Source organism: Populus nigra, chromosome 12 (assembly GCF_951802175.1).
Source record: "Populus nigra chromosome 12, ddPopNigr1.1, whole genome shotgun sequence".
In the NCBI taxonomy this organism is placed as follows: domain Eukaryota; kingdom Viridiplantae; phylum Streptophyta; class Magnoliopsida; order Malpighiales; family Salicaceae; genus Populus; species Populus nigra.
Window position 1 is genome coordinate 2,594,904 of NC_084863.1, and position 27,972 is coordinate 2,622,875.

Here is a 27,972-nt window from a genome sequence, read left to right on the forward strand (position 1 = left end):
TGCAACACCTAGGATATGCTTTTTATAGGTATATTTTTATATTGCAATTTCTACCATTACTATAGTATATTACCCTACATATATATATATAGAAAAATTAATTAACCAATAGGTTAAGTCTCTTAATTATTCTCTTCATATTCGTTGTGTTACAAGTTAAAGAAAGGAGCATAATGCATCTACCGTCCTGTTTTATGATGAACATGTCTGCACTGCTTTAGTCCTTCTAGTCCTGTTTTATTGATGTGAATTTCCGAATGTGGAAGTGAGGACATACTCATCAGCTATACGTACTACAACCAATTTACTAATTGAATTTCTGATTGACGCTCTCTTCTTTGATATTACTTACTCTATACAATGCTTTAACTTCAGATTTTCATGTTCTTATCTACCGTCCTCCAACCCCAAAAGACTGGAGATGGATCCTGGTGTGTGTCAGTGGAACCGAAAGAAATGCGTGCAGCTTATATTGATGGTCAGCCCAACATATATTCGCTATTTTTCAATTCCCATGAATAGTTGGACAGATTATCTTTGTGATTTCATAAAAAAAAAAATATCCCCGGGTAAACTTATATTGATGGTTAGCGCAGGAAAAAATAATTAATCTAAGAAGCTTCTCAATGTATTTTCAAATCTCAATCTAAGCAACTCAAATAAGAGGTATTATCTTATCTTATTTTGAGACAAAGAAAGAAGACTTGAATGCATCGATCTTGATAAAAACAAAGTCCATCAGTGGTTTCATCTCTTAACTTGATTGAGCTAGAAAATAAAGCTGAATTAATACTTGAGAGCATAAAGATCCATGTGTGGCTACTACTCGTTCAAGATATCATGCCCACTGTTGGAATGGTGTTCAATTTGAATGGTAGCAAAAGCAAGTATTATTTTATTACCATGCCCATTATTGGCCTCAAGGCAAATTGATAACCATTGATCCCTCTTTAGCAAAGGCACGCTTTCGATTGAAGCTCAATCACAAGTTACTAATTTTACTAGCATATTTGCCCGTATCCGCGCTTTACAACATATTAATAATAATTTTTATTTTAAATATAAATAGTTCTATAGTAAAGCGAGACCCAACTTTCTTAGATTTAGATGTAAGGTAAGACCGAATAGCATTGAAACTGGTTTTAAAACCAGAATTAATATATTTTAATGGGTCTGGCTGCGAAATCAAACACAATCTCTTTAAAAATATATTAAAAAATATTAATTATAAAAAAAATTTAAAAATTATTTTTGAAAGGCTTTAATAAAAAATTTAACTCAACCTCAGATAATTGATGTGGAACGTTTTGTGGATGCGTTTATAGATCGATCGAAATGGCAAGGTTCAAGAAGAAGTTCAGACGCTTCAAAGGTGCAGTATCGCAAAAACAGTCAGATACAACAGTGAGATCGTACTGAAATTTGATGAGAGGTTCTGTAGGCGATGTTTTCTATGGGATAGCTCACTTGCACTAACTGAAATCACGAAGTCCTTCAAATTAGAAATTAGACCTGGAAGATGCTGTTTTTTATTTATCTTTATTTTCCTACTAGCTATATTAGAATTTTAATTATTTTTTCTACTTTCAATTTTTTTCTTTTTCTATGTAGACTAGGTTGGTTTTCGCTACTATATGACCAATTAGTATGTTATTTTTCAGTAGAGTTTTATGTATTACTAACTTTCAGAATATTTTTTTTTTATGTTGCCCTTATTTTTTTTAATTAAATTATTTTTTTTACCAATTATTTTTATTGCTTTTGAAACGTTGATAGGTCATGTCAGGTCAACATAACATGTTTTAGATTTTTTTTCTACTAAAAATAATATCAATAACCTCTAAATTTTTTTAAAAAGAAAAATTTATCTGAACAGCAAAAATTGCGCAGGCCAACTGTAAAGTCTAAACAATACCCCCACTTCACCATATTGGCTTACTGTCTCTTTCTTTAATTTGCTGGTATTCATGTTGACTGAACCAGACTTCGTCTTCAATCTGTAAATGAAACAATACTCGGCAAATTGTATTCGATTTTTTATACTTTGAGTTATTTAAAAAAAATATTCATATAACAAAGATCTTGAAAACCCACAAATGATCCCATAAGGCCTGTTAAGAACACAACCCATTTTAAAATTATTTTTCTTTTTCATAAAAAAAAATATTATTTGTTTTTCTTAGCTAATTATATTTCTTTTGCTTGATTACTTTAATGGAGCTTACGGGATAAATTTATCATTTCTCTTTCTTAATTAAAAAAAATTCAAATTTCATTTTCTAAGCATTATCTTCTTTTACTAATTGAAGGCTAAGTTAGATTTATTCAATATAAACCCGAGCCACGCGAGCTTGACAGCAAGTTAGTGCTAATGTTAATTGTAAACAAAATGTAAAGTAAACGACTTCGTTTATGAAATTAGTAGTAGTGAGATTCAATTAATTAAACTATCATACAATACAAATTAATTAACCTGTTTTAAAACTTTGCATAAAATTCCTCAGTAACATAACAATGTTGAAACTATTTTTTATTTTGTGCAACCAGTCCCGTACAAAAAAAAATAAGATTATTTTTTATTAAAGAATAAGATGTTAGAAATCTGTTTTTTTCATTGAATTGTTTTTAAGATCGCTGCAATGTCGGGTGCGACAATATTACTTTTATTTTTATTAATAAAAAGTAGATTAATCTAACTTAATTAGATAATCTCAGTTGACTTATAACACAGGACTTACCCAAAGTGGAATTTAAAAACTATGGTGCATAGTCTAAGAAGCCTTGTATACTTGGTACCTTGTAATTAACCACTGCGAAGGCTCTTCTATGTAGAACCCGTTTGGCAACGTATTAGTGTTTGTGTTTTTTAAAAAACATACAAAATAGCCATTTGGTTACAGATTACTAAACAATCAAAACATATGAGTCCTACCATATTTATGCGGCAGGACCACGATTTGTTGGAAGTAATAAAAGACTGTTTTTTTACAAGTTTCTACCTGTGAAACACACACTGTTCATGAATGAATGCACTGTTCATGTGAACAGTTTTTTTTTTTCAGTGTATTAATTTTTTTAACATTTAAAAAAAAACTAATTTAGAGTGAATTAAATTTATGATGTGAACAATATTTTTTTTCCCGAAAAACTAGTATAGAGTGAATTAAATTCACTCGCACTGTAATATCAATTTTATATATGATAATATTTTATCTAATTTTATCACACGCTCACAAAATTATAAAAATTGTAGTTCTTATCAGCTGAATTTTGTACGTAATAGAATTATAAATAGTTTAATGGAATAATAAAAAATATTTTATATCAAGTATTATTTATTTCATGATATAATAGGAGTAGTTAATTCTACAATATTTAAATTTAAAACCATCATTATCAATATATATTTTTTAAAATTATTTTATAACCTCAATTTAAAAAGCATTCTTAACCAAATACATTAAACTGTTTTTTCTTCAACCTCAATTTCAACCACAGTTTTAACCAGACATCTATTTTTTCAAACCAACATCAACTAAAAGTACTTTTTATAAAACAACTTTTTTCAAATTACAACCACAACAGCTACCACAATACCAAACACACTCGTAATTCCATGCCTCACCGGTTTCTGTGTTATTAATTTTATTCCAACTTGAGTTTTAACTATTACTGCATTGTATCACAACACAAGCTAGCTCAACTAAGTGAGTATTTCTTAGATAGTTATTGACGCAAACGAAATCAGCAAAATTAAAAATTAAAAATTAAAAAAAATTTAATAATCATGTCAAATAATCAAAAGATTTTATTATTAAATATTTTCTTTTCAAGTGGTCTCTTCAAGTGATTTACTAAAATATAAGCTAAAAAACCTTTTTTTATAATAGTCCTGGGCCTATCTTAAAAAGGAAGGAAATCCTAATAAATAATTATAGAGTTATTCCATGAATTTTCTAAACTAAATAAAAAAGATAAAATTACCAAGCATAATATTATATTTTTTGGTGTAATGAAAAGAAAAAAGAACAAACTAGCCTTCCCTACATTAGCCAGTACCAGAGGAGATAAGAAATCCTAAATATAAAACTCAATCATGCACTCTGCTCCCATCTTGGCGACATTTTTTTTTTTCTCACTGTTGAAAGCTTCCCACAAGATATAGAGTTTATGAACTGGATTGAACATGAATAAGAGCAACCCATAAGAACAATTAAAAGTTATGCTTTAATACCATAGTGGATCATAAACAAAAATTGAAAGAAGCGAGAGAAAAAAATGAAGCCAAAGAAGCAAAAAAAGAAAAAAAACTGAAGGTGAGAGAAGCTGAAAAAGAGAAAGAGAAAAAGGGTTGGAAAAGGGTGCAACTCGCAAATTATTTAATTCATCATCGATAATTCCCCCATAAAACAACTAACAATTAGGCCAAAGACCTACAAAAATGAAACTAAAGTCCAAAATAAAATAATATCAAGTTTAATAACAAAACTTAACTAAAAATAATAAATTAAACTAAAAAACAAAAGTATAAGCTAAAGCCCAATCTCCTAGTAGATTAGGCTAGCTTCTATCATTGATGATCATACACGGGTGCAAATTATGTCTTGGGTATGATGTTTCCATCAATTGGGATGATGATTTAACTATATGATTCCTAAAATAGTTTTCTCTGTCAATATATCAGGCTTGAATGACCGGATATAAAGTTGAAACTTTTTGAGAATATGCTGCTTTTATTTACTGTGAAATAAATTTTAAGTTTATAGAGATTGTTTACTTTCTCAATGTTTTGTAATCCAATTGATGGACAATCGAAGAAAGGAACCAGAAATTTCAAATTGCGTGAATATAATTTAGGGTCTGTTTGGGAGTGTTTTGGGAGTGTGGTTACAGTTGTTTTTCAAATTGTTTTTCGTGCCGAAATACATTAAAATAATATTTTTTTTATTTTTTTAAAATTATTTTTTAGATCAGCGCATCAAAATGATTCAAAAAATACAAAAAAATTTAATTTTTAATAAGAAAAATTTTACTTTTTATGAAATACGGTTTGTACCGCGTTTTCAAATGGTGCGTTAATACCTAAACAAAAAGCAAGGGGGATGAAGATTGAATTCCAAGTGATGCAAGCAGACTCTTATAGACTTCATCAACGATGTAGCACATCATGGAATAATTTGAGATGAGGATTTGATTGAATATAGTTTCAGATCACAACATAATCCCTAAAAATCCACGAAAATTACACCTCATAACAAGAAACAAAACTCTAATTTGTTTAATTTTGTTTGTTTCCGGACATCTTCCCAAGAAACACGAAGAGAACGCAATTGAAGAGGGAGAATAACAAGGAAGATACCTGTCACAGGGTTAAAATCTGTGAGGGTGTAGGCTGACGAAAAGCATTGTTAGACAGTAACTACGGGGTGGCAGCTCACGTAACAGTAATGAAAATCAGCAAAGTATGTATGCGGCAGCACACAACAGCTAGCGGCGCAGCATGCTGATGAGAGTTGGGGCTTGGGCGAGGATTGTCCAAGGCTTGACAAAACAGTGCTGGGATGACACAATGAGACAGTGGAGAATTCGGCAGCACTGGTGAATTCGGCAGCGTCGAGGAATTCAGCAGCGTCGACAAAATCGACAGCAGGGGCTGACGATAACTTGGACAGCGGACAGTCCAAGGCATGCGAGACAGTTATGCTGGCAGCATGTGTGCTGGCAGTGGACAGTTGGCTTGTGGGAGAACATCCTTGGCAGTTACGTTGTCAAGGATTTTTGCTTAGCTTAGCTTTTCTTTCTGGTAGTGTTGGGGACGATGAAAGTTATTAATTTTTAAAGTATTTTTTTATTTGAAAATAGATAAAAATAATAATTTGTTTTTAAAAAATTATTTTTATATCAACCCATCAAAATAATTTAAAATTTTAAAAATATTATTTTCAATCAAAAATATTTTTTTAAAATACATAAAATATAATTTCAATCACAAAAATAAACACCCATCTACTCCAATCTAACATGTTCCTCCAACTTTTATATGTTAATTTTGAACAATGTTAAATGTGTGCATTAAAATATATTTTCTTAAGATATTTCTTTGAAATGTATTTTTTTCAAGAATAACAAATCTACTCCCATATCCCATCTATCGATTTATTTCTTTAATATAATTGATGAATTTATATAAGATTCTTTTAAAAAAATTACTAAAATAAAAACATACTGAAATAACTGAATCAAGATATTTTAAAAGGAAGAATATAATTTTTTTTAAGTTTTTGTTTTTGTAAATAAATGAATCAATCAATCGATACAAACGAGGAAAAAGAAAGTGACAGTGGAGTGGTATAATGGATCATTTTCACAGTTAGCTGCAGTCGAAGCCGAAAAAACAAATTGAGCCTGCTTCTTGAGATAGATTTTTCTACATGGGCTTGAAACGCAGACAAATGTATCGATTGATTGATTCATTTATTCCTTATATATACTCTTATTAATGACCAATAATTAGTCAAATTGAAAAAATTCAATTAATGAGGAAAACATTAGAAAAAACAAAGAAAACGATTGTCGGATATGATATTTATAACATAAGTTTATTTTGATCTAAGTTTATTTTGACCTAAATATTTATTTTTCAATATTTTCAGTACTTGGATGAGAAACTTATTAAAAAATAGCATTAAAAAAAATTATTGATTAAAAGTGATTTCAATGACAAAAAAAAATATTGGTATCAATGTTAAGGGTATTTTCATCAAAATAAAAAATGGTTAAAATTTCAAAATATATATTTTTTTTAAAATAATTGTAACAAAATACATAATTTAAGTATGTGTACGAAACCAAATTAACAATTAAAGATACAAATATTGAATTTTTGTCTTTTTTCTTCATCCTTCTTTAATGTTGGGATTTTTGTATTTTTTTTTAGATTTTTTAATTTAATCATTGGGTTTATTTTGAACCTGTATTTTTGATATGTTTCAATTTGATTTATATAAGATGACCTCATTTAAACATCTTTATATTTGCTATTCATTTGATTTATAAGACTTCCCGTTAAAGAAAGAAAGTATAACCAACCAACCCTTTCGAGTATTAGTATTTGATTTATAAGTCATCCCATTTAAACATCTTTATATTTGCTATTCATCTTTATATAAGACTTCCCGTTAAAGCTACAATACTTTCGAGTATTAGTATATATATATATTAACTAATACTCGAAAGTATTGTAGCTTTCCTCATTTTTTTTTGTTTTTTTATCTTATCTTTCTTTTTTTTTTGTTTTTCCCACATTTTTTTTCTTTTTTTTTCTTTTTTTTGGGTTTTGCATTTTTTTTTGTTTTTTTCCCAATACTGTCTTCTTCTTTTTTTTTTTTTTTTGTGTTTTTTTTTAAAATTATCTTTGTTGATTTTTTTTTTAATATTGAACTAGTTGAGAATTTAGTTCTGTAATTTTTTTCTTTAAAACATTATGGATTACTACAATATTTTCCTATATGGTTTTTTTTTAATGATTTTTTTCTTTTTTTTTTCAAAATAGTCTTTGTCGATTTTATTTTTCATATTGAATTAGTTGAGAATTTTGCTTCATAGTTTTTTTCTTTAAAACATTGTGGATTGTTACAATGTTTCCCCACATGGTTTTTGTTTTGCTACAATGTTTCCCCACATATTTTTTTCCAAAATTATCTTTGTCGAATTTTTTTTTAAATATTGAGCTGGTTGAGAATTTAGTTTTAACTTTTTCCACATGTTTTTTTTCTGTTTTTTTTATTTTTTTGTTTTTTTCCCAAAATTGTCTTCTTCTTTTTTCATTTTTTTGTTTTTTTTTCAGAATTGTTTTTGTTGATTTTATTTTTTTAATATGAAGCTGATTGAGAATTTAGCTTTGTAGTTTTTTTTCTTTAAAACACCATGGATTACTACAGTGTTTCTCCACATGGTTTTTTTTTTTATTTTTTTTTCCAGAATTGTCTTTGTCGATTTTTTTTTTCATATTGAGCTGGTTGAGAATTTAGTTTCATAGTTTTTTTCTTTAAAACACTGTGGATTGCTACAGGGTTCTCACACATGATTTTTTAAAAAATTATCTTTATCGATTTTATTATTTTTAATATTGAGCTGGTTAAGAATTACAACTGTAGATTTTCTCATGAAACACTATAGACTGCTACAGTGTTTTTCTACATGGTTTTTTTTCCTTTTGTTTTTTTTGTTATGATTTTTTTTCAAAATTTTCTTGATTTTATTTTTTTAATATTAAACTGGTTAAAAATTTAGTTTTATAGTTTTTTTAAAAAATATATTATGAATTGCAATAGGCTTTTTTTTTCTATATATATATATATATATATATATATATATATATATATATATATATATATATATATGATAATGTATAAACATGCTATAAGCCCGTGACATTGCACGGGCATGACATGTAAGTATATAATTATTACCTGTTTGTGGTAGAAAAAGACACGGAACATTGTGGCTCCGCTTAACTGTATACATTATGATTTCATCACAACACGTTTTTCATAAATGGGTCCACAGCACGTTTTTCAACAGCCCACATGTTGTTAAAGAGAAATATAAAACAATTCTTGAAATCTTAAAACGATTTTTTGTTAAGCCCACAGATTAATTCAATTCCTTAAATTCTTTGTTTCTCTGCTTATATAATTAAAAATAGATATGCTGGAGATTTATATTTTTGTTAATTTTAGAGTTTGTAGGATTAGTTGAGCTGTGCGTAAATTAACCCGGATATCATATTAATAATAAAAAAAAAAAATATACTGAATTCTGTCTTTTTTCTCCATCCTTCTTCAATGTCGGGATTTTTATAATTTTTTCTGATTTGTCATTCGATTTATTTTGAACATCTTTAACATTTGCTATTTTATATGATTCGTAATATGGTCTCGTATGAACATCTTTAATTAGCATTTGCTATTTTATATGACTTCCCAGTTCCCACACCGGAATCTGTGGCTAATGAAGGGGAGCATACTAACTACTGAATTTCCAAGTTCTTCATGATGCATCTACTCTATTAATTAGCAAGTTCAAACCCAATGAGCAGCCTGCAGAATATAAAATATATATAGATAATAAAAAATACACAAAACAAAAAAGAGAAAAGAAAAACAAATAAATAAATAAATAATTGAAATGGATTGGACTCAGCCCAGCCGCGTGGGCTGGGCTGATGTTCTTGCCCAAAGCAAAAAAAAAAAACCAGGACTGGACTCAGCCCAGACGCGTCTGGGTTGATGTTCCAGCCCAAACTACATATACTGTGGGCTGGACTCAGCCCAGCTGCGTGGGCTGGGCTGATGTTCCAGCCCAAAACGAATCAAAGGGGCTGTTACTGTGCTGCACACAGTAACCAGCCGAAAATAATTAGCTAGTCACTGTGCACAACATAGTAACTAGCTAATTAAAACTGCATGAAGATGAACAAAATACACAAAATGGCAAGGGAAAGGAGAAAGTTACCTGGAGCGGGGGAGCACAGTTGCGGTCGTCAATGGTGGTTGAAAACGGCGGTGGCAGTGGCTGGGAGGAGCGGTGGCAGCTGCTGGGTGGCGATAACGACGGTGATAGCAGTGGCGGTTTTCCTTCCTTCTCCGCGTCTGTCTCTCCTCTTGGCTTCTCTTTCCCTCTCTTCCTCCTTTTTTTTCCTGCTGTTTTCGATCCTTTTCTCTTCCCCTTTCTCTCTCAAAAACTAGCGGTCTCTCTCCTTCGGTCCCCTCTTTTTTTCTTTCTCTTCCACTGTCTTCTTTCTATCTTTTTTCCTCCCCGGTTCGGTTTTCCCCTCTCTCTCTCTCACATTCGTTCCCTTTTCCTTTTTTTTCCCCTTTCTTCTTCCCTTTGGGTCACTATTTATAGGGGCAGGGGGAGCGGGGTTGACCCTGCCCCGTCCCATCGCTGCCCATGCATGGGGTGCACGTCTCCTGCACTGCTGTGGCGCCGGCCGAGGTGGCCAATGGAGGCGTTGCTTGCGGGGCACGACTTCTCTGTCTTCTCATCATGAGGAGGTGCGGGTGGCGTCCGGTTTTGGTTTTAACAGGGCACGTGGGGAGCGAGAGAGGAAGAAACAAGGAAGAAAAAACAAAACTTCTCTTCCCCTGCTGCACGTCCAGGGGAAGAAGAAGAAGAAGAAGAAACAGTGCCGCCTAAAAACGGCACCGTTTCATCTTTTTTTTTCTTTTTTTTTAAAACGCATGAAACGGCGTCGTTTTGCTTAAAACGCGCCGTTTCATTTAAATGAAAACTGGCGCCAAAGCGCCAAATTTCAAGCCAATCCTTCAATTTAAGCGCGTTTTGCATTTGGGTTCTTGGTCTCGGATTTCTTCAATTAAGTCCCTAATTGGCCATCAAACTTCAATATTTACGCAATTAAGCCCCTGATTTGACCAAATTAACTCTAAAAAATTATAATTTGACCCCAGAACTTTAATTTCTTCCAATTAAAGCCCAAATTAGCTCCAAAATCAATTTTTCTTACAATCAAATCCTCCATAAATTCAATTAAACCTTCAATATAATTTAATTGAGTCCACCAACATCTAATTTTGGACTTTTCTTCCTTAAATTGAATTTTTTTTGTCAACAGGGCTATCATCAGTCACTAAAATACTGCCAAATTTTAATTTTTGTATTTTTAAACCTCCCCAACCAAATTCTGAGCGTTCTGGCATCCTCTTTTCACTGTTATATTTTTTGATAATTTTTTTTTGATTTTTTTTTATTATATTTTTTTTAAGAGAGAGGAAAAAATGTGAATTGGAGAATAACCCAAAAATGGGTTATGACACTGGGAGTGTAAGTCTACAACTTGATATTATGCAAAATACTTGGGAAAACAGGTACACAAATATTTTTAAAATGCCCTTTGGAAAATTTGAATTATTTTCTCTCTTTTATTAAATACTTCTTTTAATATTTTAATATTATTGTATTATTTATTTATTAAATAGGCTAGACTCGGACCAACCATCTAAGCTAACTTAAATGGTTCCAGCCCGATTAGCAGCCCAACAACATTTCTCTCTCTCTCTCTTTTTGGTTGTACCAGGGTCAACCATCTAGGCTGGGATGAAACAGGTCCAGCCCAGGACCACATGGTCGCTAGCCCAACCTAGCAACTATATCAATTAATTTGCCTTATGTATACATAATGTATTCTCGTTTTACATGCAGGGGCTGGTCTTGTAGCAGGGGGAGAAGAGTTTTACCTAGAGTGGGGGGTCATGGCGGTGGTCCTGCTGGTGGAAGAAAGGTTGGTGGTGGAAAGGAGAAAACAAATCTGCAGTGGTTATTCCGTAAGTGGAGGTGGTCGGTTGGTGGTCGTGCTGACGAATCATGGTGGAGCTATCGGTGAAGAAGCCAACAACAAGGTGGTTGGTGGCTGTATAAGCTGAGGTCGTGGTGGTAGAGAAGGAGAAAAATCTTGGCTCTTGATTTAAACAAGAAGGATCCCAACAGTTAGGTCAAAGTTGTCGTCATGGCCTGAAAAAGTTGGCAGTTGAAGGTTTCCTAAGTTGGCCTTTTTGGGACAGTGCCTCGGTGGCCGTAAAAGTAGTTGGTCGACGAGATCTACTCTAGGGTATAGTACAATATCAGGCCATTATGGTGGTGTATGGTTTATTCTGTTTAGTTGAGAGATGAAACATTAAATGTCATTGAAAAGTAGTAACCCGAACAACTTTTTTAGGCAAAAAGAAGAAGATGATGAACAATAACCACACGACAAGTTATCTGGTTTTTTCCTTTTTTTTTGTACCGTTTTCAAAACGATGTCGTTTTTGGCTTTAGGGTTCTAATATAGGAATTTGGTCAAACTTCAATTTGGTCATCTGACTTTTGATTCCTTTCAATTGCACCCCTAATTGACTTGAAACTTTTAATTTTATACAATTTTCCCCATGCAGAACTCTAACATCAGCCTTGAATTTTAGCGCCTTTAATATTTTGATACTTGGTTTTGAATTTATGCAAATTGACCCTCAATTGACCATTAAACTTTCAAATCTCTTAAATTTCACCCCTTATTTCAATCAATTTAGTCCCTAGAGTTCGGCGTTTTTTCCAAAAAGGTCATTGGCTACAAATTTCTTCAATTTAACTCCTAATTAACCCTAAACTTCTGATTCTCTTGCAATTTTACCCCTGATTTGAACCAATTAACTTTATAAAAATTTAGTTTGGTCCTTTAAAATTACAATCTTCTCAATTAAGCCCAAACTGGGGCCCCAAACTTATTTTTCACCAATTAAGTCCCTAATAAACTTATTTGACCCATTTAAAATATAATTAAGTTTTTGAATTTAATTAAATCCTTTAATTTGACCCATATTAATTCTTAAGTATAATTAAATTTTTAGTTTGACCCATGATTAAATCAAATTGTCCTATTATAAATCTAATTATGTCATTAGGCTTAATTTTGATGCAGATTTATCCAATAATGATTTAATTTAACCTTAAATTTGTATTGTTTCTCCAGTTCTGGGTACAATGGGGACAATTAAGCCCTCAATTCCATCCAAAATTGCAACTTGATTTTTTGTTTAGTGTTAATTTTTATGCAGATTCGTCTAATAATGATTTAATTTGACCTTAAATTTGTATTGTCTCTCCAGTTTTGGGAACAATAGGGAACAATTAAGCCCCAAATTTCATCCAAAATTGCAACTTGATTTTTGGTACATTTGGAATTCTCCCAGCTTGCTTTTGCCAAAAAATCAGTCTTCTTGCTATTATTTTTTATTTTTTTTATGGGGAAGGAAAAAAAGGTAAAATTTGATGAATAACTCAAAAATAGGTTATGATAGCTAGGATCCTTCCCACTTGAATCAAGGGCAAAAATTTATCCCTAATAAAGATAAAAAATCCCTCTTCCACCTCCTATAAATAGGAGTGGATTCCGGACATTGAGCAAGAAGAAATCAATGTTCAAAATTAGCCAAAAATTAGTCTTCTCCTCATTCTCTTTTCTACCATTACGTTTTTCTTCTCCTCCACTGTGCCCTCAGCCACGATGACCTTATTGTCAATTCTTCTACTAACAACTCCACCACGAGCCGCCAGCACAACCACCAGCTGGCAACCCCTGCGTCAAGAATAGCCACTGCCAGCTCCTTCTTCCTCTCCACTATGATTTTCTCCTCTAGCAACTAACACTAATCACCAAATCCTCTACCAACATCGCCACCAACCTCACGTCGACCTCCCAAACACGACCAGTCAGTCACTCCCTCCGGCATTAGGTAATTCTCTCCTCTTCTTTACTGCTCCCCTTGCTGCAACCATAGCCATTACATGCAAAAGGAGAATTTGTTTTGCATTCAAGGCATTTATAATTAACATGGTCATTGGGCTGGGCCAGTGACCATGCAATGATGGGCTGAACCCGTTTCATCCTTGCAACCGGGTCCATCCCAACATAAACAAGAAGGGAAAATATTTGTTAAGTTGTCAATCGACCCAACCCGACCAGACTGGGTTTGGCCTAGATGGCCAAATCTAACCCACTTAATAAATAAATAATATAATAATATTTAACTATTAAAAAAATAAAAAAAAAATTAAATTTTCTAAAAAGCATTTTAAAAATGTTCATGGGTCCTTTATATTTTTTTTCAATTATTTTTGCATAATATCAGGCTATAGACTTGCATTGTAAAATATAGACTTAGTATTGAAAATACCTGGTTTTCTCTAAAAAAATTTAATTCTTTTTGAAAAATAAAAAAATAAATTAATTCCCTCTTTCCATAAACACCAAAATATATGTTGTCTTTGTGCATATGGCCAAATCCTAAAAGTTTTTCATGCATATTTTCTAAATAGAGATAAAATCATTTTTATCATGTTTTAAAAAAAATACAAATTGGATATCGTAACCAATTTATAATTATTTATTAAGGTTTGATCAAAATACTAAAAACCTCATTATAATTAGTTTGTCATTCAGAATGCTAGGACTTAGCTATATCTAAGAAAGAAATAAGTCTGACCCTTAGAATAGTTAGGATTTAATCAAATCTTAAAAAATACCAACAGATAGAAATATAACTTAGAAAAATAATCAAATAACAATGCAGTTTACCTTGGGTAGGGTGCACTAGTGGTGATGCATCTTTCCCTTGCACAACTAGTTTTTTACTTAAACTCTCGCAGACCATTAGGTATTTTAATGACCATAAAACTGGGTGGCAACTTCTAAACTTCATAATTATAATTTTATGATTAAACCTAAAAAGAAAGTGACAGTGGAGTGGTATAATGGATCATTTTCACAGTTAGCCGCAGTCTAGGCCGAAAAAATAAATTGGGCCTGCTTCTTGAGATAGATTTTTCTACATGGGTCTCTAAGGCCCCTTGTTTTTACACAGTTCGCCGCAGTCTATGCCAAAAAAAAAGAGGCTTGAAATGGAAGACAAATGTATCAATTGATTGATTCATTTATTCCTTATATATACTCTTATTAATGACCAATACTCTTATATATACTCTTATTGATTTTTATATTTTTATATATACATTTATTCCATTTTTTTTACACTCAAATTGGCTAAGTTTGATTTATAAGACTTCCCGTTAACCTACAATTGCAAAAGAAAGAAAGTATAACCAACCAACCTGCAATTAAACTAGTTCATCATGAATCACACTATAATTGACCACATCTATAAATTTATTAAAAGAAAATATGATCCCCACAAAACACACACACACACAATATATATATATATATATATATATATATATAGGGGCGGAAGCAAGGGGGGCAAGCAGGGGCCCGGGCCCCCCTGCAATACTTGCCCCTGCAATACTCTTTTTTTTTTTTTTAATGTATTGGGTAATTAGGTAATTAAATAGGAGGAAGTGTTATATTTTTTATTTTAAAAAGGTGGCCCTTCTAAATTAAGTGTGATTTTATTTTTGATTTTCTTTGAATTTACTCTTGACCTACATATGGAAAAGAAAAAAATATAAAGACATTATTTTGTGAAATAAAAAACAGAGCCACCAATTTACCCTAATATAAATCATGCAGCCAATCAAAAACATAAATCGCGAGCAAAATTTTTCTATAAAAAGATTGAAGTAGAGCTACTAATTAATTTATCTTTCATAAAAAAAATAAGGTAACTTAAATTTAAAATATATTTTTGTTTTGTTTTGAGATGTTTATTAATAATTTGATAAGGTTCTTTTTAATAATTCTATCATTTTTGCTCTTTTTTTTTCTTAGATTTGCTAGTTCTATCAATTTTTTTTTGCATTCTTGTTCTATTGATTTTTTTTAATTAATTAGATATATTTTATTGGTTTGTTTTGATTATGCTTGGATTTTTTTTATGTTTTGTTTTTAGCAGAACTGCCAAAATTATCAATTTTTTCTTACAATATATGTTTTGATTTTAGGTTGAACCATGAACAAAATAAGAAGAATTAATTATTTTTTCAAAAAAAAAGAAAAAAATATTGATAACTCACAGCCTACTGAACGAGCTTTTTCAGCGATAAAAATTGTTAAAATAAGACTTCGCAATCGGATGGAGGATGATTTTCTTGCAAATTATTTGATTGTCTATATAGAAAAAGAAATTGCTGAAAGATTCATAATTGATATGATAATCGATGAATTCTATTATATGAAAGAACAACGAGCACAATTAAAATAAATATTTAAGAATTATTTTTTGTTTTATTTCAAAGTTTATCAAACATAAATAATGTTTTGTTTTAGCTAATGTTTCTTATATACTTTGTATGTTTATATTTGATAGGTATAAAGACCAACAACATTAAAGTGATGGATATATTATGAAGATAAAATTAACTTCATTGCTTTGACTCAATTTGGTATTGCTCCAAACCTTTTACCTTATATAAAGGTTATTATATATTTGTAGTAAGTTATTTGAATAAAACTAAATTATATAGGTTTTGTTTTACAACTCATGTATAATAAATTAAAACAAATATTATATCTTATTATATAAATTTTAGCCCCCCCTAACAAATAATCCTAGCTTCGCCCCTGTATATATATATATATATATATATATTAACTAAATGTGAGGAAAATATTGTAGCTTTCCACACATGTTTTTTTTTTTATCTTTTCTTTCTTTCTTTTTCTTTTTCTTTTTTTTTCCTTTTTTTTGTTTTTCCCCACATTTTCTCTCTTTTTTTTGGGTTTTGCATGTTTTTTTTTTGTTTTTTTCCCAATATTGTCTTCTTCTTTTTTTGTTTTTTTATTCTTTTTTGTTTTTGTGTTTTTTTTAAAATATATTTGTTGATTTTTTTTAATATTGAACTAGTTGAGAATTTAGTTCTGTAATTTTTTTTTAAACATTATGGATTACTACAATATTTCCCTATATGGTTTTTTTTCTTTTTTAATGAATTTTTTCTTCTTTTTTTTTCCAAAATAGTCTTTGTCGATTTTATTTTTCATATTGAACTAGTTGAGAATTTTGCTTCATAGTTTTTTTCTTTAAAACATTGTGGATTGTTACAATGTTTTCCCACATGGTTTTTGTTTTGCTACAATATTTCCCCACATATTTTTTTCCAAAATTATCTTTGTTGAATTTTTTTAAAATATTGAGCTGGTTGAGAATTTGGTTTTAACTTTCCCCACAACTTTTTTTTCTATTTTTTTCATTTTTTTTGTTTTTTTTCCCAAAATTGTCTTCTTCTTTTTTTTCCCAGAATTGTTTTTGTTGATTTTTTTTTTAATATGGAGCTGATTGAGAATTTAACTTTGTAGTTTTTTTCCTTTAAAACACCGTGGATTGCTACAGTGTTTCCCCACATGCTTTTTTTCTTCTTGTATGATTTTTTTTGTTTTTTTTTTCCAGAATTGTCTGTCGATTTTATTTTTTTCATATTGAGCTGGTTGAGAATTTAGCTTCATAGTTTTTTTCTTTAAAACACTGTGGATTGCTACAATGTTCTCACACATGATTGTTTTCAAAATTATCTTTATCGATTTTATTATTTTTAATATTGAGCTGGTTAAGAATTACAACTGTAGATTTTCTCATGAAATACTATAGACTGCTACAGTGTTTTCCTGCATGGTTTTTTTTCTTTTGTTTTTTTTATTATGATTTTTTTCAAAATTTTTTTGATTTTATTTTTTTAATATTAAACTAGTTAAGAATTTAGTTTTGTAACTTTTTTCTTAAAAACATTATGAATTGAAACAATTTTTATATATGGGTTAATTTAGGGTTAATTATGAATTTGTCTAGTGATCTTTCAATGTGTAGATAAAATTACTTCGTTAAGATCTTTTTAACAGTATCGATCATGTCAAAAAGAATCTATGGTGTGTTCCTAGTGATCATATATTTTTTTCTCTCTCTTATCACATCACTTTATTTTTCTTCTCTCTTTTGGTTATTTGTTCTTGAATTTTATTTTTTATCCATTAAATATTCACTATAAAAATTTAAATTGTTAATTAATTTGCAAAGAAACAAATATTTTATAATACAATAAAACAATTATTATTGAAAATAACGAAGTTATGTACGAACTGATAATAAAAAAAGGTGACTGTATTGTAAATATGTTATTTATCAAATACTTTCTAAAGTCATTCTTCCATAAATTTCACCAAACTCTGTCGTTTTGCAAAATAATTCTAAATTGAATGTATTTAGACATGTTTTCAGCCAGACAAGAAAGATAAGGGTATTTTAGTAACTGAAAGGTGCAGAAAGTGGGCAAAGTTTTCTGCACTAACGTTAGAGTCGTCCCCACTGTTTCCTGCCGTACGATTGACGCACGATGGAGAGCATCAGGGATTACAGTGACACGTGTTGGGTGCAGATTTGATTCAGGAAAAAGTACACAAAAGCAAACTTGACTTTTTGGTAAACTACTTTTTGACCCCTATACATAAAAACATATTCTATTTCAACTCTTATAGTTTGGAATTATCAAGAAATCCCAAAGTAGCTGTGCTTGGGATTGATTTTTAAGAACCAAGGTTTGCATCCAACATTATCAATTCGAAAATCCAATAAAATTGAAAAACAAATTATACAAACTTAAGCCATAATTATAAACATGTACAATGTACAACTTAATAAAATTTTAACTTTTTCTAGCTTTTTTTTCCTTATCTGAGACTTTCATATACATGATAGTGATATAGTTCGGGTAATAGAATATAAATATTTCAAATAATAGCTTGAAAATTATATTTATTATGGGTTTATTATGGGTTAATTTAGGGCTAATGAAGGGGAGCATACTAACTACTGAATTTCCAAGTACTTCATGATGCATCTACTCTGTTATTGGTTGGTGAAGCTTTCATGGCATATACAGAGAGGCCTCCAATGCGACAGTCTGTAACATTTCATGACGGATTCATTGTAGAAGAAAAGAAAAGAAAAGACAGGTTGTCTCGGACCATTCAACCACGATAAAAAAAAAACTACAAAGCTGTCAAATTCAGGAATGTGAATGCAAAGAAAACCTCAATAAAGCTGCACTGGAAAAAAGGAAAAAGAAAAACCAAAATTAACGTTGAATCTTATCATGATTGGCTGTGATACGTTCCGTCCACTTGACTAAAGAAAAACCAAAGAGAACATGACTTCCCTGAGACCCCACGGCACAATCTGGGGCCAAGGGAGTTCACCAACTGTTGAATCACCATGTTCATGATGCATCTACTCCATGAGCATGATCAACAGGTTATTGGCTGGTGAAGCTTTAATGGCATCATGCTGTGAATGTGCTATCAAGTAACAAGAAACAATTAACACGACAAGTTGTGACATTTCTTGACTGATTCAATACTAACTAGTGATCTCTTCAACTTTGCTAATTACGCACAAAAACAACTTACAACAGATCCACACATGATACCACAGGCATCGGAAATTTTATACTGCCAAGAGACTAACCAATAATATCTTATTAATTATTTTTTAGATTTATTTTAAAGAAAAAATAGATATAAATAGAAGAGATGATTAATCCTAAGTGTAGATATACAAGCATAGAACAATTTTCGATCCACTGTCTTAACATGTCATAAGACTATTATCCTTCCGACATTAATAGCTACATCCAATAATCACCAATAGATCCTTGTAAAAACCAAACCATCCCAACTGTTAAGAACAACTAATTTTGAAACTTGAAAATAAAAAACTTGACGAGGAAGAAGTTGGTTTCCTCAAAATAATAGAAGCCAAAGATGAGAAGATTTTAACTAAATTACACATCTGGTAACCTTTTTTTAATATCATTGGATTTGTCTCATCAAGATCTTGATCTTTTTTATGATACCAAAATTATTATCATCAGAGCTTTAAGATCTTATTCATTCATTCTTTCTTTTCTCTCTCCTCTCTCTTTTTTATATTGTCGTCATCAGTTACATTTCCAACAGCAATATTTACCGAACAATGATATTTCATTAAAACTTTTTCTAACTATGTTTTTTGCCAACAATATTTTCAAACAATGCTAATTTGTTTTTTTTTAAAAAAAAACTGCATATTGGCAATATTGGCCAAATAACACAGGTGGAATTGTTTTTAGTTAAATAGCACTGTTTGGTATTTATCACATCTCTCTCCCAAATTTAAAGAAGTCACGTTTAATAGACGCAAAACGTACCAAACCCTGAACAATACCCTAACAAGCCCCTAACCTTGACTAACCTGAAACCCTAAATCATAAAAACTAACCCATAATTTTAAAATTTAAGAAATCTTGGTTTCTTTCTATTGGCGGGTTTAGCCTTTAAATTGGCTGGCTGTCCATTATTGGAGAGAGATGTCATAGAGATAAATATATTACAGAAAGAGAAAGACTTGAAGGAAAGCAGTTGGCAAGGGTCAACAATTCAGTGTTCAATCATCTTAGGTTCAAATCAGAACACTGAATTAAATGAATTTTTAGTCATGGGATGAATTCAAAATCAAACAATAATTAGTAAGGTTGAACCCTTGCATAAATTGGGGATTCTTAATCCCACCACAATTTCATTACAAAAATGTAGTTAAAGCAAAAAATAAAATAAAATTATAACTTACCACTATTAATAAATCACAATTTGCTATGCCTCTTGCCCAATTTCCCCAAAAATCTCCTTCTTCCTTCAAGCTTGACACTTTCTCTCCTCAACCCTAACTTCTAACCTCTCTCTCACTCCAAGATTCTTTAACCTAGTTGATCTTCTTGTTAAAACCTCCTAATCCACCTTTAATGCCTTGGATTTGAGAGAAACAAAGAATTTTAGAAGGAAATAAGAAAAATCCACTCTCCCCTCCTCCTGTCACATTGCCGTCGGCCTTATTAGAGAGGAGGGAGGGGTTGCTTTTCCTTTTTATTACAGAAATACCCCTATCTCGCTTATTTATGTATTAATCCAGTCAAATCTCCATTTACTGGCGTGTGTGTGTGTGTGTATATATTATCAATTTCTATTATTACTGGTCCAAAATTCCATATTATACAAATTGTAGATTTTCATCTTTTAATTTAAATTTGATATAAATTCATTATCCTTTGAATTTAAATCACGTCATTAAACTCATGGATCTAAAAAATATTATTTGTTTTTCTTAGCTAATTATAATATTTCTTTTGCTTGATTACTTTAATGGAGCTTATGGGATAAATTTATCATTTTTCTAAGCATTATCTTCTTTTACCAATTGAAGGCTAAGTTAGATTTATTCAATATAAACACGAGCCATGCGAGCTTGACAACAAGTTAGTGCTAATGCTAATTAATGTAAACAAAAGGACTTAGTTTATGAAATTAGTAGTAGTGAGATTCAATTATTTAAACTGTCATATAATACAAATTAACATAAAATTAATACCTCACTAACATAACAATGTTCAAACTATTTTTTATTTTTTGGGTGTACGAAGCAGATAACTTGTTAATAAGCTGCTTCCAAGAAACTACGCATCCAGCTCCCAAAATGATTCTTTCTTTGAGGCATGTCGTACTCCCACCGACACTTCACGGCCGGTAGACATGGGCAGCATTTTCAATTGTCTCCCCTTCCTGCGAGCTGGACTCCAACTTATGATTTTTAAAACCAAACAAGGGACTAAATTAAAAATATAGCGATTTTACTCTAACTTATGCATATTGTTTTAAAACGTAGCCTGTCCTGTAGGTTGATCGGGTGATCAAGGTTTAGATTGGGTCGGGTTTCTCTCAGTATAATTTAGATAAAAACCTTAATTGACCCTTGACTCGTTCAACATATAAAAAACTTGACTAAAACTTTTAATTTTTTTAATAATATCATTTTTAATTTTTTATATAAAAAATAGGTTAATCTAGGGTATTCCCAGTTTACCTAAAACACAGGACATACCCAAAGTGGAATTTAAAAACCATGGTGCATAGTCTAAGAAGCCTCGTCTACTCGGTACCTTGTAATTAACCACTCCGAAGGCTCTATGTAACTTCATGCTTCACCGGTTTCTGTGTTATTTTATTCCAACTTGAGTTTTAACTATTGCTACATTGCATTGACTGATTGGTGTAGATGTTAAATTACCAAATAATTATTATATGCTACGAAAAATCCCATGTTATCTGTCCTGTATATGAATAGAAACAAGTCTGTTGACTGATAGACTCTGGGATGAGACAGCAGATCCCTTTTCCAAGAGAGAAACAACGAGTCTTGAGTCTCAGTTCTGTTCTTCTGGACTTAGATTGCTGAACTGTTCCTTTCTATGGCTTCCATGCCCATTGAGTCTCTGTCTTCTTCTCCGCCGTCTTCTTCTACACATGGATGGACCTATGATGTGTTTCTCAGTTTCAGAGGAGCAGATACTCGCAACAATTTTGCAAGTCACCTTTTCGCTGCCTTACACCACGCAGGGTTCTATGTCTTTCTGGACGATAACGATCTTCCTCGAGATGAAGATTCCCCCCACATTAAGGCAATTCAAGAATCAAGGATTTGTATAGTCATCTTCTCCCGACGCTATGCTTCCTCCAGGTGGTGTCTTGAAGAACTCGTGGAGATTCTCCAGTGCAAACGTACCTCTGGACAAGTTGTTCTTCCAGTTTTCTATAAGGTAGATTCTTCAGATGTTCAAGAACAGAAAGGTGTTTTCTCCAAAGCTTTTGACAGGCACGAAGAAATATTTAAGGACAAATTGGAGACGGTGAAAAGGTGGAGAGAAGCTCTTGAGGAAGCTGGAAAACTACCTGGATGGCATCACAATGGGAATGGGTACATATCCTTCACTTTTTTTATTTTCAACTGTGATTCATATTTTGCATTAGGCTATTAGAAAATCAGAGAACTGTTATCTCTCCGTTCGTACTTTGTACAAAACCATCAAACTTGAAATTAAGATGCACGATAATTTTAGGAAATTAAATATTGTTTTTATATTTTTATTTAGTTTAAAAACCATATATTAACTCTATATTTATTTGTTAGAATGTTTTTCCTAATTACAGTTTAAACATATAGGACTAGTATATATAAACTTTTTCAACGAATATAGATAAATAAAATTATGTATTTTTATGTCTCACTTTACTTATAAATTAATTTATTTAGTATTTGAGTGTTTTAAAATATAACAAACTCACGAATTTTTAAAGATTTTAATTTATTAAATTTTAATTAGAATATAAAATGAGAAATTAATGACAATGTGAGAGTTGGCAGGAAGGGGGCATTTTCAGCCTGGCCCAGAGAGTTGTATAAGAAAATTCTACAATGTCTTCATTAATGATCGTTCTCTAAGTCATTTTTCGTTGTCATGCTGACAACCAATAAAACTGTAGCAAATAATACACATGCTAAAAAATAAAAAAATAAAACTTATCGAATCTATCTAATATATATATTTGAGAACAAGCCATCCTTTATACATCTTTTTTTTTAATAAAATCCAAATTTAATATATATATATATATATATATATATATATATATATATATATATATATATATATATTCTATGATATTACCAATGCCACCATTCAAAACAAAATTCCATAAACCATTCACAGTTTATTTTCTTAATCTTAATTCATAATTCTTAACGACATCCTTTTTATGATGAGAATTATCAAGATCATTTCAACGGCTACTATTGTCTCTTTTCGTCCAAACATCTATACAAATTTTATCTCTTTTATTTATTGAGTATCATTAACTACCTATTATAGCAAGGTTTATAGTTAATAACCGACTAGAATTTAAGAAAATATCTTTTTTTATTTGATTAAGTATATTTTAGAATAAGTTTGTATAACAACAAACACTAAGTTCTTTCTTAAATATTTTTTTTAAAAAAACCTTCCATATATATCTCGATATGTTGAGTTCATTCAAAGAAATTTAATAAATCTATTTATATAATTAAAAAAAAAAACTTATCACAATATCATCATTCATTCTCTTTGTTTCTATAATTCATTTTTTTCTTTAATTTTATAATGTATTATACTATCTAATGTTCTGAATAATTTTATATAACTAATTTCATTGTTCTTTCTTTCTTCTTCTTCTTTTATGTAAAAAATAAACAAAACCTAATATTTAGAACCATTATTTTGATTATAATTATTAACCGTTAAAAGTATCCTAATTATAAATCCTATCCTTGTATTCTTTTTTTGGTTCTTGTAATATATTCATTACTTTTAGTTTTTATAATAGCTAAAAAAGTTTGAATCCAAAAATTTATATATAAAAAAAAACAAACACACTTAGAGCTTGCGTTTTATCATGTAGAAAAAAAAATGATCCTTACTTTAATTTATTAGAACTTATTAATTGATTGATTCTTTTAAATAATTGAGATTATAAATGTTTGTATACAAACACACAAGCAAATATTATTGAAACATGATTTAATGCCAACATGACTTGTAGAGCTTTTAAAAGCTTTGTATTTTATTAAAGTTATAAAAATTATCTTTTGGAATCTTATTGGGTTGAGATGGTTTTTTAATATAATATTAAAATTTTGTTGACTGCGGTCATGAGTTTGAATTTCATAATCTCATTCTATTTGATAAAAATTAAGTACAAGATAATATGAGTTTGTGCAAGTTTCAAACCTAAAAACCTTTCATTTGAGAAAGTGCGTTAGAGAATTATATAAATCATATCTTGAAACCTCACTTAATAGCTTAAGTTATTAGGTTGAGATGATTTTTTTAACATAGTTAACAAATATTATTAATTATTAATCAATGGTTACTGACACAACTTGTAGAGCTTTCAAAGACATTAGTAAATAATATAGATAGATCAATAATGACAATTTTTTGTAGCTTGCATGCTCTCTTATTTTGTTACTGGTGACTTTCTTTCACTCTGAACAGTACTCAAGTGGAGCTTGTGGAAAAGGTTGTCGAAGATGTGAAGAAACACCTAAAGGTAGCCACCAAATATTAGAAAATATTGTTTGATGAACCGATATTCATTAGAGTAAAAAGATGATCAGAATGTCATTAAACACCAACTTGGCCACATAAATATGGTTAGAAGATCAAAATTCATACAGAAATTTATTTATTTATTTTTGGAGAAAGTTGCGTTTTTTATTAATATAATTAAATGGTGCAGACAGAAGAACTGCTGGATGTTGGAGACAATTCATCTATTGTAAGACTATTCATACATAATTTTATTTTTGGAAAAAAATTGTATTGTTTATTAATAATTAATTAAATATGGTGCAGACACAAGAGCTGCTGGATGATGGAGACCCTTCATCTATTGTAAGAGTAAGTGGATCAAATTAATATATCTTATTCAATAAATTCAACTACGAAAACATTCTTTTTTTCTCTAGTATCGTAAGATTTCCTTAACTACTTGGTTTATTACTTATCTTTTTATAGGAAATAATAGGATGGACATTGCTGATGACAAACTTAATTCTAGAGATCGTATCAGCGGTTTTTGACCAGCTAGGTTATGCATTAACTGGGATGGTGTTGGCATTTATAGCTCTGCTTCTTGCTGGCATTGAATTTTACATGGCTCGAAAGGAAGCAAGGAATGAGAAGACCCTATTGCCCAATTTTCATCGCGATACTTTACCATCTGGAAGAGCTTTTGGCACTATTTCTGAGGTTTTTGGATTGTTTGGTGCAGTTTGGCAATGTTTTTACTCAACAGTAGAGTATGTATATGCTCGTCAAAAGAAAGATAATCCCATCAAAATGTGTCTTCTGCCTTTTATCTTTGTATTATGTGTGTTCATCTATAAATTAACTAAGGAAAGGTAGAATACAAGGATCGATGAGACAAATTATTGGCACATCTTCTGCGAGATTTATTGAATTGTTGTTCTGTTTTCATTTAAGCTTCAGCGAAGGCGATTCAAGTGAGAAAATGGCTCGGGATTTGCTTTAGGAGCAGCTTTAGCGGCCACTTCTGGAACTCCAAAAACATTCTAAAATCTTAACGTTTCATCTCCTGCTGCTGTTGCCACTGTGCAATCATCCATTCTCGATTCAAACTTCACTTGTATATATAAAAAATGATTTTTTAAGATTTTTTTTGATGACATCAAATTATAGTGTAATAAAAAATCTTAGATAGTTTCTTTATTTTTTGTTGTATCAAAGCTGTTAGGTGAGGTCATAGGATATGATTTATATTATTCTCTAACACACCCCTTCAAGTGAAAGCACTTTGAACTTGAAACTTGCACATGATCATATTATCTTGTGCTTAATTTTTATTAAATAAATGAGGATGATGATATTCGAACTCATGACCGCTTGGTTATTAAGGTTCTGATACCATATCAAAGAATCATTTCAACCCAATAGTTTAAACTATTAGATAAAATTTCAGGATATGATTTATATTATTCTCTAACATTTATAATCTTTTTAATATACTCTTGAAGGTTATTAAAAAAAAAAAAAGATGAGACAAATTAAGCTCTTGAGTTTTCTTTGAATAACCAAAAAAAAATAGATAGCATGGCAGTTGTATATCCGACAACTTTCTTTAACGAAGCAGGTTTAAGGAGTTCAGTGACTCTAATTCATTTCACTATCATGTAATGGAGAGGGGTTATCCCTCATGGTGTAGTCCACAACCCAACAAACGTCTTGATAAAACAAACAATTGTAATTTAAGGACTAAGAATCCAGTATTTTGCTAGCTTTATAATCTTTTCAATATATTTTTGATGATTATAAAAAAATAAAAAGACTAAGAAGCCAAGATAAGTGGGCTAAATTAGGTGTCGGGAGAGCTTTTGACTTCGTTGCTTGTGTATTGGCTGGTGCAAGAAAGCCTCAAGTTTTGATCGTGGAATCAATATACTACTTTTTAGGCCTCAGGCCTCATATTTATTCTGCTCACACTGTTTATTCTGTATTTTGTCAGCCTGAATTCTTTGCACCCTTTTCCTACAGAAAATAAACTAATTTAGGCCTCAGCCTGAATTAGTTTGAACTTTATGACAAATTCCAAAGTAGTATGTTGAGTTCGGGCAATTGATCAAAGAACTTGACATTCTATACAGGAAAGAGAAGTTATTAAATAAAAACAGCTTTATCCAGCCAGTTCTCAATCACTACACCAAAGTTCCCAAACTATGCTGTTTGGACTATAAGCTGGGGTGATGATTTAACTATATGTTTCCTAAAATAGTTCTCACTGTCAAAGATATCAGGATTGGCTCGAATAACCCAATAGAACACAACCAGCAGTTTCATCAAATTAGCAATCAGATAGGTAAAGTACGGGACACAAAGGGCACAGCATAGCTGATTTTGCTCTTAAAAAAATGCAGGGAGATGAAATCCATTAAGTCAAACCAACAAATTCAAAATCAGCAACACCAGCACACTAAAGACAGGAAGGAAAAACTTCAAAGGATGCAGAGATGAACAACACCTAATTCAAGTAAAATAAAAACAAAAGTCGACTTAGCTGCAAGAAAAGGCCATAACCCAATTATTATCTTGGTTCCTAAAATGCAAACTTCACTCAACAGAGAGGGGAAATCAAGAAAGCAACGAAACAATCAGTATAAAATTCAATGAGCATATAAATACCTGTGACGAAATAAGAATTCTCATAATCAGACTTGAGGATCATTATAACATCATCAATACCAGAAACAGATATCTCATCTCTATCTTTGTTGTTCACTTTCTCTAATCTACAGAACCAAAGGGAGAAAATAAACAATTAATTAACAATCAAAACCTGAAAATTCAAACACACACACAGCATAATCCCTAAAAATCCACGAAAATTACACCTCATAACAAGAAACAAAACTCTAATTAAGAGTTAATATTTTTATGTTGTCACTGTCATCAATTTTCTTTCCCACGAAGTACAGCATCCAAAAGCAGCAATTTTTTCAAAGAGGGCTATGTGTTTCTTTGTTTGGTTTCCAATATTTTCTCAAAACCCTGAACCACACACACATAACCCCTCAAGATTCATAGAGTTGGGCCTTGTCCCCTCTTAGGAAAAAAAAACACAATCAAAGCTCATCCTTTTGACATGTCAATGTCATAATTCATCTTCGACACGAAGAACAGCATTTAAAAGAAGCAATTTTGGAAGAGGGTTTTGTTTCATTTTGTTTGTTTCCGGACATCTTCCCAAGAAAACCAGAAAACGCAATTGAAGAGGGAGAATAATAAGGAAGATACCTCTCTTTGCCTGAGAAGGAGACAACCCTTAAAAGCTCTGTGATCCCACTTACAGCCAATTTCAAAATCTGTGGGGTTTTAGTTCTAGTTTGGCTCTTCTTTTCATTATCTGTTGCTCCTGAGCAGCATCTAATTCCATGAATTCTCTGCAAAATTAATGCTAGTAAATTGGCTAGAAAGAAGAGAGAAATTCAACTTGAAAATTAAAACTTCGACAGAATGAATAATTTGAAGGGTGGGTCCCTTGCTTGAGAC

The 27,972-nt window shown here is 30.8% G+C and overlaps 2 protein-coding genes across 2 annotated transcripts in view; one reads left to right on the plus strand and one right to left on the minus strand.

Annotated features, from left to right (window-relative positions):
• LOC133669680 (uncharacterized) overlaps window positions 1-27,972 on the minus strand; it is a 276,271-nt gene that overhangs the window by 158,084 nt on the left and 90,215 nt on the right. The window contains 2 exon segments of the mRNA XM_062089913.1: window positions 27,106-27,212; window positions 27,718-27,863. Of these exon segments, the coding sequence (XP_061945897.1) occupies window positions 27,106-27,212; window positions 27,718-27,863 (253 nt within the window).
• Window positions 21,599-25,346, plus strand: LOC133669679 (TMV resistance protein N-like). The gene is made up of 5 exons (XM_062089912.1): window positions 21,599-22,286; window positions 24,403-24,457; window positions 24,647-24,685; window positions 24,763-24,807; window positions 24,925-25,346. Exons 1-5 carry the CDS (start codon window positions 21,781-21,783, stop codon window positions 25,312-25,314), a joined length of 1,035 nt encoding a protein of 344 aa, XP_061945896.1. The 5' UTR covers window positions 21,599-21,780; the 3' UTR covers window positions 25,315-25,346.

Bases quoted from the DNA above. Each gene is read 5' to 3' on its own strand.
- LOC133669679 (XM_062089912.1), top strand. From the start codon at position 21,781: ATGGCTTCCATGCCCATTGAGTCTCTGTCTTCTTCTCCGCCGTCTTCT. The intron at 24,458-24,646 runs GTAGCCACCAAA...TAAATGGTGCAG, and splicing joins ATGTGAAGAAACACCTAAAG to ACAGAAGAACTGCTGGATGT. The intron at 24,686-24,762 runs GTAAGACTATTC...AATATGGTGCAG, and splicing joins TTGGAGACAATTCATCTATT to ACACAAGAGCTGCTGGATGA.